This window comes from Gracilinanus agilis, chromosome 2 (genome assembly GCF_016433145.1).
Source record: "Gracilinanus agilis isolate LMUSP501 chromosome 2, AgileGrace, whole genome shotgun sequence".
Classification (NCBI taxonomy): Eukaryota; Metazoa; Chordata; class Mammalia; order Didelphimorphia; family Didelphidae; genus Gracilinanus; species Gracilinanus agilis.
Window position 1 is genome coordinate 424,659,491 of NC_058131.1, and position 15,620 is coordinate 424,675,110.

The 15,620-nt window shown below is 42.1% G+C and overlaps 1 protein-coding gene across 1 annotated transcript in view; it reads right to left on the reverse strand.

The window, feature by feature from the left end:
- The window catches only part of AKT1 (AKT serine/threonine kinase 1), a 129,891-nt gene that overhangs the window by 10,968 nt on the left and 103,303 nt on the right, over positions 1-15,620 (reverse strand). The window contains exon 10 of the mRNA XM_044664650.1: positions 9,177-9,391. Coding sequence (XP_044520585.1) covers positions 9,177-9,391 — 215 coding nt within the window. The remainder of the gene's footprint in view (positions 1-9,176; positions 9,392-15,620) is intronic.

Here is a 15,620-nt window from a genome sequence, read left to right on the forward strand (position 1 = left end):
ATATAAAGATATAGATATATATCTTTATATATGTCTATATATATACACATAAAGAGTCTAAATGAGAGGAAGGAAGGAAGGAAGGAGGGGAGAGAGAGAGAGACACACACACACAAAAGAAAACAAACAAAGCCCCTTCCCCTACCTGGTATTCATTACTCATTCACACTCAAGCCTATTTTTAAGGTATAAAACTTCTCTGCTCAGATCGCACACTCAATGTGCATTTCTACTGAGATCTCACCACTGCACACCTTCTCCCCCATGGGGAACAACCTTGGCCTTGCACAGCTGATTCTCTGTGTTGCTATATGGTGTGGATATGTGCTTTTATTTGGGGGGAGTGGGGAGCTTGCTGTGTTGTCAAGTAATTAACCTCGTGCTTGCACGTAATCACTTTCTATAAATCTTCCAACCTGGGTCTTTGCTCTAACCTAAGGCAATGGAGTAATCAACCATAGTATCATACCAAAGTTGTAGTCAAAGAAGCTAAGGTTGGCCCCTGGCCCTGATACTTTCAATTTATATGACTCTGAGTGAGCTACTTCACCTTGTTTTCAACCTTGGCCTCAGTTTCCTCATCTATAAAATGAAAGCCTAAGACCAATGGACTCTAAGGTAATTTCTAGAGTCAAGCTACACAATCATGTGAACTGAATCAGAGAACTGGGCATCATTCCACATCCACAGGCCCCAGGCCAACAGTGAAGGAGAGAGGTACATTTTTTGAACTTCTAAAACCAAGCTTTGTGTTCCATTTCCTTTTGTTTCTTTTTTCCTTTTACATTGATGCAATGATTACCTATTTTTTCATGCTGCTTAATTTTGCATCAGTTCACTTAAGTCTTTCCATGCTTCTCTGAATTCCCTACACTTGTCTTTTAATGCTGTGGTGCTAATGATTTTTTTTTTTTGTCATTCCCTGTCTAGGGTCCTCTTCACAATTCCTAACTCCAAGAGTGGCATCTTCCATCCTGGGGGACCTCATCTTCTATTTCCAAATACCTTAAACTTGCTGAAAGGTCAGGATTTGATAAGATGAAGTGTAATAGGGTAGAAAAAAAAGCTGAGATGGGGGGTGGGGGTTGGACCTGGACTCCATTCCTGACTCTGGTTCTAGCTTTCTATGTATCTCTATACAAATCTTTTCTGCTCTCTGGAACTCAGTTTCCTTATCTTTAAAATGAGAAGGGGGTGGAACAAATTACTTTTAGAACCAATACTTAGTATGGATTCTAAGAGACAGAAGGTTTTTTTTAAATCAATTATTTCTACATGAACTGCTGTAGGGTTCTTCAAGGTTCAACATTATAGGGCCAGAATTCTTGATCTAGATAGACAGATGACTGAACAGCAGTGAGCAAGAGTATACACGTAGTCCATGAATGAATGGAATGGGATGCATATCCTTATTCTGTTTCAACAAGGCAAGACTTCTCAGACTGGCAGGTCAGACTTGGGGTATGGGGAAGAAAGAGGGGGAAGAATCATATCACTTGTTCCTACCCTGAAGGCCACTAACAACTTTACATTTATATGGCACTCTGATGAAAGTAAATGTTTATAAATGGTCTAAGAACGTCCCCTTAGTTTCCTTTCTTTCTTTTTCTAATTTTCAAATTTAATTTTTTCTTATTATCCGTTTCCCTCTCATCTGCCTCATCCACTCCCATCCCCAATGAAAAAACAAAACAAAACAAAAAATCCTTGTAACAAATAAACATGGTTAAGTAAAAAGATTACCAAATGATCATGCCCAAGTTAACCCGCACACTGAATCTCTGTGTTTTAACAGCAATTCTCTAGAATTGCCATTGGTTCGATGAACCAATCACTTCTTTAAATAAATTGCCCTTTCCCTATCAAAAATGAATTATCATTTTTTTCTGGTGATTCTGCATGCTCCATTGATGTCCACACACACAAAAAAATTCTGATTACATTGGGATAGAAGCTAAAAAAACCGTTTTCCAATTGATAAAGTTGTTGGTCTTTACAATACTGTGGTTTATCCCATCTCACTCCATAGTATATTTGGTACTCTTGGTTCTGCTCATGCTACTCTGTATCAGCTCACATAAGTCTTCTCAGGTTTGCTTTTGTGCTTTTCTGAAATCATCACTTTTGCCCTTCCTTATAGCACAACGGTATTTCATTATACTCATATGCCATGTGCTTCAGTCATTTTCCATTTGAATTTTTTGCCACCAGAAAAATAAATGCTATAATTATTTTTGTACATATCGATCCTTTCCTCCTTTCTTTTATTTCTGTGGGGTATAAGCCTAGTCATGGTCACATTAGGTCAAAGGGCATATACAATTTAGTGACTTTGAAGCATAGTTCCAAACTGTTTTCCAGAATGGCTGGCCCAGTTCTACCAAATGGCTCCTCCAATAATGCTCTGGCATGCCTGTTTTCCCAAAGTCCCTCCAACATTTGTCATTTTCCTTTTCTGGTCAACTTTGCCAGTCTGATTGGTTTGAAGTGGGACTCTCAAGAGTTGCTTTAATTTGCATTTCTCTAATTATTAGCGATTTGGAGGATTTTTTTCACATGACTTTCTGACTTTAATTCATTCCTTTGAAAACTGCCTGTTTATATTTTTTGATCATTTATCAATTGGGAAACAGTTCTTTTAGCTCCTTTCCCAATATAATCACAGAATATTTTGTGTGAACATCAATGGAGCATGCAGAATCATAAGAAAAATTATGATATTCATTTTTGATAGGGAAAGGGCAATTTATTTTTCATGTGTTTGGAAAATAATTACATGAGAGTACAAGCTATGACATTTAAACATGCAAATAGGTTGACAAACTGGAAGAATATAATGGCATAATAATTTAGACAATCTAATCCTCAAAGGGGACCCTTTGGACTCTGGGTATGAAAAAGGTCAAATGTAAGTTTCAGATGGGCCAATTTTTCATTCTTGGCATAATGTCTTCCTTTCTCCTTAACTATTCCCCCAGAATCCTCAGGCAAGCCTCATTTTTTGATCATTTCTGTCCAAAGAGCTGGGCAGCTGACTAATCAGAGAAATATGGAGAATGCAGGTCAGGACAAAGATCCTCCATTTTTGTATCAACAGTACCCAGCATAGCACCTAGCACATAGTAGGTGCTTTTAAAATTGCTTGTGGATTGTGTATTTATCTTTGTTTCATGGGATGCTCTGGTGAAAGAATTCTCTCTTAGCGGTCAGGCAAGAAAGTGAACCCCATCACTATGGTATCATATATTTAAATCAAAATTTTAAGGAAGTGGGCTTACATCCTAGACAATCTGTATGTAAATGTTCCACTACTCATTCAGTCTTCTCTCCTTTGGGCTTTAAGGTATAGCGGGTTGGGATGAGGGGACAGAAAACTGGGCACAAGCAGGGAAAGGGGTCCGGGACAGGGCTAAATCATGCTAAGCAGATGGACTGTATCACCAAAGAAAATGATTTTAATCTTATTAGGGTTAAGTTTGTGTTCAGCAGAACTGGGATACAGATAACTCACTCACCTATTCCCAGGTCTTATTTGCCTCCTCCAATACGTTTGGATACACAATGTGGTATGGTGAAAAGAACACTAGTCTAGAAAGGCAGGAACACTTGGATGCCTGGGCAGGTTCCAAAGCTCCCCAGCTGGGGAACCCTAAAGGTAAACCACTTTTGGGCCTCATTTCCTTGTCTGGAAAACAGGAAAATCCTCACCTTCCCTAACTATCTCACAAAGGGAGGTATTGTCTGAATATCAAAGTTCCATAATACCACTGGGAGGAATGATCGCCATTTGAGGTCTTTCAGATGTTGAAAATGAGCAAGAAAGGAGAGAGCAGGAACAGATAATCCAACATATCCCCCAAAGCCAAGTCAAAGGAGCCTAGAATCTCAGGGCTGAAAGGAATCTCCGAGGCTGCCTTCAGAAGGGATGCTCTCTCCACAGTCTCCAGAAATGGTCACATCACTGGAGTACTATAATCTCTCTTTCACAGGACAGCCTTTCAGCTGCTTGAAGAGAGAGATTATGACCTGGAAAAACTTCTATGAAGTGATGCAGAATGATTCAAAGTGAAGTAAGCAGAACCAGAAGGAACTAATGGAGTCTGAATGCAGAGCGAAGCACTTTATTTCCTTCATGAATTTTTCTTTCTTTTACAACATGATAATCATGGAAATATGTATTGTATGATAGTACATGTACAACCTGCCATCTTGGGGAGTGGGGAAGGTTGGGAAGAAGTGAAAGAACATGGATTGCAAAATGTCAGAAAATGATTATTAAAAACTATCGACAAGTAATCCAGAAATTTTTTTAAAATAAAGGGAAAAAAGGGGGAGAGAGAAAGTATGAAACGTCCCTCTCCTATGAATTTTTTCTTCTCTGAGATAAATATAATCAATAAATATTTATTATAGAAATAATAATAGGAGCGGCTAAGTGGCTCAGTGGATTGAGAGTCAGGTCTAGAGATAGGAGGTTGTAGGTTCAAATCTGGCCTTAGACACTTCCTAGCTATTCGACCTTGGGCGAGTCACTTTAACCCCCATCACCTACCCTTTATAGGTCTTCTGCCTTGGAACCAATACACAATATTGATTCTAAGATGAAAGGTAAGGGCTAAATAATAATAATAATAAAAACAACAAGCATTTATACAGAATTTTAAGGTTTACAAAATATCATATCATTGTATCCTTGCAACAATACTGGAAGGTGGGTGCTATAATTATGCCCATTCTGTAGATGTGAAAACTGAAGTAGACATAGGTCAAATGATTTGCCCAGGGCCATACAGCTAATAAGTGTCTGAAGTCAATTTGAACTCATGTCTTCTTGAAGCCAAACCATCTTATTTATCTATTGTTTGCCACCTAACTGCATTTATTAAGCTTCTACTTTTTGTTCTAGTACTAGATAAAAATAAAACTGTTCTTATTCTTAAGTTCAATTAATCAAGTAGTTATTAAACACCTACTACTCAGAGAGCTGGTAATAATAAAGTCTAAACATTCCCTTTCCTCAAGAGTTTATGTTCCAGGTTCTTTCAATGGATCTACCTAAGACTCAGTCACCAGTCTTCTCAACTGCTTGGTCACCTCTCTCTGGACACTATCCAGCTTATCAATAGGCCTCCTTCAGTGTATATATACCCAGGACAATATTTTAGGTGAGTCTGGCTAGGAGAGGAAAAATAGGACTTTCACCTCCCTCCATCTGGAAACAGCCTTTAGCTTGGTGGACTCACAATGAATTGAGGTTTTTCTTCCATACATACATTATTATTCAGCCAGGTTCTCTCCCATCTTATGCCCATTAAAGAAAAAATTAACTGGCCTGAAGAATTTTACATTCACTCCTATTAAATTTGATCCTTCATATTGGACAGATCTGCTAATGGGTCAAATGTGAACCAGGATCATGGCAGATGAGAGGGCCGAGATAGGCTATAATCTACGCCAGTGAATTGAGGTCCCAGACCACAGATCCAACTAGACTGGGTCTCGTTTTCTTGTTCCCTTTGGTCCATGTTTTGTGATCTCAATTCTTTCAGGAGTGCCAATGGAATTCTCTCCCTTCTGAAGCAAATTCTCTTTTTTTCCAGGTGAAGAAACAAAAGAAGGAGGACTGACCTCCTTCCAGGCAAAGGCTGGGGAGCACGTGATTCTGGGCAGGGGATGGCAGGGGCCATGAATCATATTATGGGGGGGGACTGTCACTCTGGATGCAAACAGTTCCCATGGCTCTTCTCTGTGGCAACCCAGCAAAGGAAGCCAAGGGGAGGCAGCTGGCTTATCTCCTTCAGAGGATGCTCCAAGCGGCAGCTGCAAGACCAGGAACTCCTACACCAGCAGAACAGAGCCGCCGCCTTGGGTCCCACACAGCAGTTTCAGAGCTCACTTTCAGGACACAAGTGGTGGCTGGGAAGGGGGGAGGTTCTGACCAAGGACGTCAGACTGCACCAAGGAGAAGTTGGTCCAGAGGTTGCTGGCATAGGCAGACAGAAACTTCCATCTCAACTTCTGGCTGGTTAACCAAGAGAAGGCAGAAACTACCCCAGATTCCAGTCTTCTCACACAACTACCCTTGCTATGTCTCAACCCCAAGAGCTAAAATGGTCTACTTAGACCCAAGTGAGCATTCATCCCAGGGGGAAATGATAGAAGGAACCCTAGGCAGGGAGACAGGATTCTTGGGCTCTAGTCTCAGCTCCATTATTGCTTCCTCATGTCAACTGGGGGGAGAGCAAACTACTAGCATTTGGATGGATAGAGCACTGGATCAGGATTCAGGAAGATCTGAATTCAAATCTGGCCTTATTCACTTACTAGCTACGTGACAGTGGGCAAATCATTGGATCTTTCTGCCTCAATTTCCTCATTGTAAAATAGGAAGAATAATAGCCCTACCACGCTGAATTGTTGTAAGGATCAAATGTGATAATAATAAAGAATTTAACACAGAGCTGAAATACCGTAGGTGCTATATGCTAGTTATTATTATTATAATTGAAGTGGTGAGCAGGTAGCCCAACCAAACTATTTCCAACTATTTCCCCCTCAAGCTCTGCCAGCATAGACCTGAGTTCCAGGTAACACCTTTACTTTGCAAATCCTTTAAAATACTTTTCAATGCTAGAAATTATTATTATTATTATTTAAACTTTGGGCATTACTATCTCCTTCTGGCCCATTTTTTACTTTTTTTTGCAAAGTGGAGGAACTGAACCACTAGATGCTTTCCATAATCCCTTCTAGTCCTAAAAGTCTATGAATCTATCAAATCGCCCTGGGAAGAAGTAGAGAGAAGATGGGGGAGATGGTTCTGAAAAATAATCACACTCTGCTTTTTACTGCATAAATTTGGGGAAGTTACTTTTCACTAGTTGTCTCCACCATGCCCAGAATTCTCTCCCTTCTTCCTCTTGCCTCCTGGGTTCCTTTGGGTCTCACCTAAAATCACATTTTCTGCAAGAATCCTTCCTTCATCCCTTTATGTTTATTTTTTACAATCCCTATTTTCTGTTTTGGATCTGGTTCCAAGGCAGAAGAGTGGTAAGGACTAGGTGATAGGGGTCAAGTGACCTGCCCAGGGTCATCCCCATCTCTTTAAATGCTTGTGCCTTCCTTTTGAGACAATCTCCAATTTAGTCTGTATTTATCATTTTTTGTACTTAAGTTGTTTGCATGTTATCTCCCCCACTAGACTGTCAGCTCTAAGAAAAGGGAATACTTTCTGTCTTTCTTTGAATATAGCATAGTTCCTAGAACACAGCAGGTATTTAATAAATGCTTAATGTTTCCCTCTAAGGCTTAAGAAGGCAAAAACATCTCTACTCCTGACAGATATTTTCAAAAAACAGGTACGACCTGAAGGTCATTTGAAATATAAATGTTAATTCCTCATCACATAAATGTTTATATGGGGAAAAGAAATTAAAAAAAATTTTTTTTAACTCTTACCTTCCATCTTAGAATCAATACTGTGTACTGGTTCCAAGGCAGAAGAGAAGTAAGAGATTGGCAATGGGGGTTAAGGACTTGCCCAGGGTCACACAGCTAGGAAGTATCAGAGGGCCAGATTTGTACCCAGGACTTCCCATCTCCTGACCTGGCTCTCAATCCACAGAGCCACCCAGGCTACCCCCGGATCAAAACTTCTGCATGGTGAAGATGAATGAAATTCTCCAACAAATTACTTAAGCTTGTGACCAGTCTCATAATCCAAATGACGAGTTGTCCAAAAGTGGAATGGGTAACGAATTCTCCATTACTGGCACATTTACAACAGAGACTAGGTCAACACGGGCCAAGAATATCGTAGAGGAAACTCATTCAGGTATGAGTCCAAATCCTTGAATTCAGAGGTGGAAGGAACCTTAGAGATTCATAGTCTCATAACTCTACAGCTGGAAGGGACCTCTGAGGCTATCTAATCCAACCCCCTGATTTAAAAGTGAAGAAACTGAGGCCCAGACTCAATCCCTGGGCACCTAACTTCAAATCCAATACCCTTTTCACCATACCCAATGCATCTTTTCCTGCTTTCAGATTCTGGCCACAGGTTTCAAGAAGTCCATGGTGAAACCTCCAGGAGAACACCTCACCTAATAACACAGTTGTCATCAAGGTGGTGGGTGTAAATTGGAACTTTACAAATGAAATCAATATAATACAGGCCTATAATTTAACATGGGAACTGTGTTTTAAGACGGCTATAAATACTTCCTACTCTCATTTAGAAAGTATGCACTGTGTGCGCAAGAAGGCCCAGAATCCCCGTCTGCTGTTGAGCCTCTTTCTCCCCAAATCCCCCAGGCCTTCTACCATCATTATTTCTTCTATCCTTAAAAGAGCTGATTTCTTCAGTGTTGACACTCCCTCTACCAATAGCTTTTGGTTTCGCAGGATGTCTTCTAGAGCGGTGATGGCAAAAACCCTCAGCACACTGGGCTTAACTTCCCAACTTGGCTTATCCCTGGGCCCTTGGTCAAGAGACACAGAGTCTGGCACAAGGCCCATATTTCAAGCCTCTCTAGTTTGGGTGAATTTGACAGAACTTCTACTCTCCTGGAACAGCCTGTGAGAACCCAGGGGCTCCTTCCTCCATGGATGAGGAATCAGAGCAGGACTTATTTTGACGACTAATTATAGACGCCTTGCAAGGACTCCCTGAGGGAAGGGAGGACAGATTAACAACAGAGCAAAGGCTGTTTCTCAGGGCACTGGCTGGGCACCCAAGAGGGGCATTGGGAAAAGACTCCCTAGAAGACTTGCTTCCAGAAGGAAAAGGGAGCTGAAATGAAACCTACTTTGCTCTAACTCAGAGGACATCAAGTATGAAGCAACCATAGATATCATCACCCAGTCCAACTTTCTCATTTTATAGAGGCAGATATTATAGATATTAAGAGATTCTCTTGGTCTACTCCCTTCTCCAAGTCATAATCAAGTCCCGACCAGATTATTTCACTTTTGTCCATGGAGCCCCAACACTCAGCACATAATGTAGGAGGCACTTAATAAAGGGGATGATTAATACTCAAAGGCAACAAGTATAAACAAGTACCCCCTTCTTTACCCTCAGGAACCTCAGTGGATGGAAAGGCACAAACTAGTCCTTGTGCACCCACAGTATGCCCAGCTTTGCTAGACCCCACTGCCCAGGAGACCCTGCTTACCTCTGCTTAGGGTCCTTTTTCAGCAACCCTGACAGGAGAGACTTGGCATCCGGGGAGAGCGTTCGGGGAAATCGGATCTCCTCCATGAGAATCAGCTCAAATAATTTCTCATGGTCCTGGTTGTAGAAGGGCAGCCTGCCACACATCATTTCATACATCACCACTCCCAGGCCCCACCAGTCCACTGCCCGTCCATAGTCATTGTCCTCAAGCACCTGTGGGGCAGGGAGACAGGAAGCATCAACTACAAAGAGCCAGGATCTGAACCCTGGCATCTACACTCATATCCAGTGATCTTTCTCAATATAGTGCCCTGCCCAGGAGCTCACTACCTTTCTTCATCAGCCTTTTCTGAATTAACTCTGGGTTCCTGGGGTTGGAAGGAGTACAGAACGAAGCAGATCTGGATTCTGACACTCCCACACAGTCTCACCCTCTCTTCAGGTCCTCCAATATTAATCTACCAGTACACATTCCGTGATTGTTGTTTAATTCTTTTTCAGTCATGTCTGACTCTTCATGACCCCATTTGAGTGTTCTTGACAAAGATGCTGGATTGGTTTACCATTTCTTTTTGCAGATCATTTTTTTAAAAAGTTTGAGTTCCTTTATATTTTTAAAAAATTTATTTAATAGAACTTATTCCCAGGTATCTCAATCCTTCTCTTCCCTTCTTGCACCATAGAAGGTATTACTCAACAAAAAGATTCAAGATATAAAAATTCTATTTTTCAGTTCATTCTCTGGAGGTTGACATTCACAAGTTATTCTTCAAATATTTCTGTAGCTGCATATCATATTTTCTTGGTTCTACTCGTTTCACCCTTCATTACTTCATGTAGATATTTCCCAGTTTTAAAAAAATTAACCTGTTTATTATTTCTTGTGGTACAGTATATTCCAACACAATCATATACCACAGTTTGTCCAGCTATTCCCCTGTTGATGGACATCCTTTCCTTTCAATTTTCAGTTCTTTGCTTCCACAAAGAGAGCTGCTATAAATATCTTAGAACATATGAGTTCTTTTCTTTTTTCCTTGATTTCCTTGGGAAAGAGACCCAACAATGGTACTGCTGGTTCTAAGCTGGTTTTACTAGTAAGGAAACTGAGGCAAACAGGATTAAATGCTATGTCCAGAGTCACACAACTAGTAGGTGCCCAAAGCCAGATTTGAACTCAGGAAGAGGAGTCTTCCTGACTCCAGGCCCAGCACTCTATCTGCTGCACCACTCAGCTGCCCAGCACCCATTTACTAGGCATTTTGTACAAGATACTGTGGATAAAAAGGCAAAATTGAAAAAAACAGCCATTATACCTTCAAGGAGTTTACATTTTACTAGGCAATTGCCAAGAGTGATGGGCCAGGGTGGAGGGAGGATCCGACTGTCTTTAGGAAGCCTTGCACAAATGTTGTGAGAATTAACAGAGGTAGCAAAGGAACCCTTGGCTTGGTTTCCATTCCACAGTGGAGTGGAAAGAATACTAGGTATGGAATCAGAGGGAGGTTTAAGTCCCATCATTGGCCTTTATGAGCTGGGTGGACCTAGACAAGTGGTTTACGCTTGTAACTGTTTCCATATCAATAAAATGATACCAATAAAGCTTTCATTACCTGGAAAGAATATAGTGAGTGAGTTGTTTGCTAAACTAGGACTTGTTGTTATGACTCTTATTGGTAGATAGCTCTGGGAAATGCCATATGTAGTGGTAGAAGGTGGGCATGAAAGGCAAATGAGATTCTTCAACTAGATCCTTTTAATGTGGGTTTGTATCCAGTATCTTTGCCAAGAAAACCCCAAATGGGATCACAGAGAGCCAGACACAACTGAAACAAATGAACGGCGATGGGAAGAGCAACAGAAATGATCTCCAATGCTTTAAACTCAGAAACATTAGAAAGAAACCTCTAGGGCAGGGGTCGGCAACCTTTTTGGCCGTGAGAGCCATAAATGCCACATTTTTTAAAATGTAATTTCATGACTTTATGGCTCCTGCAGAAAGAGCCATATCTGGCCCTCAAAAGAGCCAGATATGGCTCAAGAGCCATACATTGCCGACTCCTGCTCTAGGGGAAGCTAGGTGGCTCAGCAGATAGAGAGCCAGGCCTAGAGACTTCCTGGGTTCAAATATGGTTTCTGATACTTCCTAGCTATGTGATCCTGGACAAGTCCCTCCACCCCAGTTGCCTAGTCTTTCCTGCTCTTCTGCCTTGGAACTGACACTCAGTATTCATTCTAAGACAGAAGGTAAGGGCTAAAAAAAAGAAAAGTAAAAGAAATCTATGATACAGCTTTCCAATGAGACAAGAATCCCTTCCATAGCCTCTGACTAAGGGTTACCCAGCTTCTACTCAAATATCTCCAGAGCCGAGGAGCTTACAGAAGTGAGAGCTCTAGCTCAATCTCTCCCTTATGGGAAGAATCCCTGATCCAGTCAGGGGCAGGAGGTTGCCCTAGCTTTTGTTTGAATGGTTTCAGTGATAAAGAACAAAAAAAGAGGCTATCAGAGCTGGAAGAGAACTTAAAAATCACCTAGTCCAGCCTCTTTATCATCAAAAAGAAGAGCATGGAGCTATGAAGAGGGAATAAAGCTCTTGCACACACATGTATGCAAGACTTAGTACTTGCCTCTCTACTCATAGGCTAATGGTCTTTCCCATTATAAATACCTTGCCAAGGAGCTCACTACCTTTCTTTGGATTAACTCTCCTGAGTTCATAGTGATGAAAGGAATACAGAATGAAGCAGACCTAGATCCTAAGCCCATCTCTTCCAAGAACTACCTATGTGAACTTGGACAAGTCCCTTCCATTTTCTTAGCCTCTTTTTCCAGTTATGAAGTAAAGGTATTGGAAGGACAATATAAAAAGAAAGACCAAAAAACATAACCTAATATTATGTGATTATACTGCCCAAGCTTCTCCCTGGACAAAAGCAGCATCACCTTCCCTTCTCTGCAGAGGCAGAAGATTATAGGTGGGAAATATTGCCTATGGCGTCCGACATGGTGAATGTACTAGCTGATGTCACTGAACTGTTTCCATCTTTTATTTTCTTTTTAATGAGGGGTAGCTCACTCATCAGGAGAAGGGGACAGGATAGATCCAATTCAGAAATAAAGGTGACAGAAGAATAAAAGTGACTTTCACCATTCCTTCTGGTTCTAAATCCTATGATCCTGGAAGGGTGATCTGATGGTGTGGTGAGACCCACCTCTGCCCACAAGGCCCCCACCTTTTACAGAGCACTCGGGGGACCTGGCAGGGGCCCCAATGCTTCTGGGAAGGTTGGGGTGGGTATCAGGTTACGGACCCCTCTGCCTTTTCCCTCCCACTCCCTGCCTCAGGTCTATTTACAGCCTCTCTGGGTAATTCACCCTAATAGGACAGCTGTCACTGCAGCTGCCCGGAGAACACAGACCAACACAGCTGCCCAGCCTCTCCCCACTGGAATTCTGAGATTCCCAGAGCCTGAGTCGGCCTAACAGAGGTCATGGCAGAGATGATTTCTTTGAACCATAGCCCCTCCTGATCTGCCCCAGGACTTTAAAATGACAGGAACGGCCACGCCACGTCCCCAGGCAGCCCCCACCCTCTCCCTCCCATCCTCACAGCCACACAATCACGCACAACTCTCAGGTGACAATCTCACTTCCCCCATGGCTCTGCCCATCACTCCCCTACCAGGGGACACCAGCACAACCCCATCTTTTTCATGCCCACAGAGATGAGCGCCTCATATCCTGACACGGTGACACACCAACACCCAGACACACTCCCACTCCCTCTCCCATGCCCACAGCGACATGCCTCCTCCTGACATATCTCCTCATGCCAACATACGGGCGGCCGCATCCTTACACGGTGACATCCCCCACTACACTGCAGACGTCACGGGGGCAAGTCTGTGTCTTTAACTTTTATGTTAAACGAGGTGCCTTAAAAATGTTTGCTGAGGTCTAAGTTTTCATTCGCTTTTTGGTTTCCATATAACATTATGGATTCACACGGACCTGCCGTTCGCTAAAAGCCAGGTACTTTTCACATAAATGGTTTACATATAGTCACATCTTTACCACACTCTATTTGCAGAGGTGAACTTTTCAACATAAATGTGGGATTCTACATGTATCCCTATTATCTGACATTTCATAATTATAAAAAAAATATATTTGTCGAGGGCGTTGGTGGCTCAGTGAACTGAGAGGCAGGCTCAGAGACAGGAGGTCCTGGATTCCAATCTGGTTATGTGACGTTCAAACCTGGCCGCAGACACTTCCTAGCCGGGTGGCCCTGGGAGAGACATTTAACTCCCACTGCCCAGCCCTTATCGCTCTTATGTCTTGGAAATAATATACAGTACTGATTCTAAGATGGAAGGTAAGGGGGTTAAAAAAATGTTTGTTGAATATAAATGGAAAGAATCCCAGAATTTGAAAGTTGGAAGGCCATGGCCATGGAGATCCATCCATTTCTTCTCTTGACACAGGCTCAATTGGTAATATTTAGGGTAAAAGGAATCCCTTTCCCTCTCCCAAAAATAGTCCTCCCAGAAAGATCGGGAAAGAGATCTGCCATGGAAAATCATAGATTTAATGACTTTAATTCACTTAATGACTTCTCTGGTCCTCAGATTCCTCCCCTATAAAATGAGGATAAATAAAATCACAGAGCTAGACCAACTTGTAACTGAGCAGAGCAAACCTCTCCTCTTAGAATGCCCCCAACAAATGGCCATGGAGCGGAAGACCTCCAGTCAGGTGAGGGTCTCTACCTTCCAACAGTTCCAACTACAGGAATCTTTTTCTTTATATCCAGACTAAAGATGCCTCCCTATAGCTTCCACCACTTGTTCCTTGTTCCGTCCAGTACTGAATTCTAGTAATTACCCCTTTTCCTGGTGCCCTCGAAGACCTATGGGGAGGTTAACAACTATTCACACTTCTAGTGGGCTTTTACATTTCTTCTAAAAGAGTTTTTCACAACCTATGGAAATATGTAGAACAGAACTGGGATTAGGATATATCTCTCCTATTTTATAGAGAAAGGAACTTGTGGCTAAGAGGCACTAAATGACTTTCCCCAAATCACACAGAACTCAAATCGCCTTGTTCTAATGAGGCAGCTAGGTGGTACAATGGACCTGGATTCAGGAAAACCTGAAAATTAGTAGCTGCGTGGCCTCATGCAAGTCACTTAACTGCTTTGCCTGTCTCAGTCTCCTTAACTATAAAATGGGGATAAGAATAGCCCCTACCCTACAGGGTTATTGGGAGGATCAAGTGATCCTAGGCAAGTCACTTTACCACTGCCTGCCTCAGTTTTCTCAACTATAAAATGGAGATAATAACAGCCTCTACCTTACAATGTTATTGTGAGAATCAAATGACCCTGGACAAGTCATATAACCCTTACCTGCCTCAATTTCCTCAACTATAAAATGAGTTTAAGAAAAACTGCCTACCTTAAAGGGCTGTCAAGAGGCTTGAATAAGAAAATATTTGTAAATGCGGCATGGTATTTGCACATAGTAGGTGCTTAATATTTCCTTCCCTTTCCTAATCTCCAGTTCAAGGCTCTTTCCAGTACACTGGATGACCTCTGAATCTATGTGTGTGAAAGAATCTGGTACACTGGAAAGGTGGGAGGGATCTTAGCTATCTGGGGTCAGTCATAGCCCCCTTGATGCTGTACCCCAAGGTCTGCAGAAGGACAAGCAGCAGTTCCAGGGGACATTTTTTTTTTAAATCCTTAACTTCTGTGTATTGGCTCTTAGGTGGAAGAGTGGTAAGGGTGGGCAATGGGGGTCAAGTGACTTGCCCAGGGTCCCACAGCTGGGAAGTGTCTGAGGCTGGATTTGAACCTAGGACCTCCCGTCTCTGGGCCTGACTCTCAATCCACTGAGCAAACCAGCTGTCCCACCAGGGAACAATTCTGATACTTCTATAGGGTACACAGGATGACTTCATCTGTCTAATAGTACTTGCCTGCTTGATGGGGCAGAGGGGGAAGTGGAGAGAGGGAGAATTTGAAAATGAAAATAAAAATTGAAAAAAAAAAGGTAACATATAAAGAAGTAAGTAAAGGGATATAAAACTTACTAACCAAAATGAAGCATGCAATGATGGGATTCCACGATTAGGACACCAGACAGGAAGTCAGAACACCTGGGTTGTTAGCTTGCATATTAGCAAGAAACCCAGGCAAATTAATCATCCTCTTGGAACCTTGGTTTCTCAACTGCAAAGCCCCGTCTCAGGAAAAGAGTAACTGAAGACAGGAGGGGGCAAGGAGCCCTGAGCCACAGACATGCCATGCTCTATCATAAGCCTGTCCACTAGAGGCTGGGAAGCATGGGGAATTAGAGAATTCTAACCCTATCTGAGCAAATAATCTCTTTACATGCTACCACTGACAAGTTAAGTGGTCATCCTCCTGGGGTT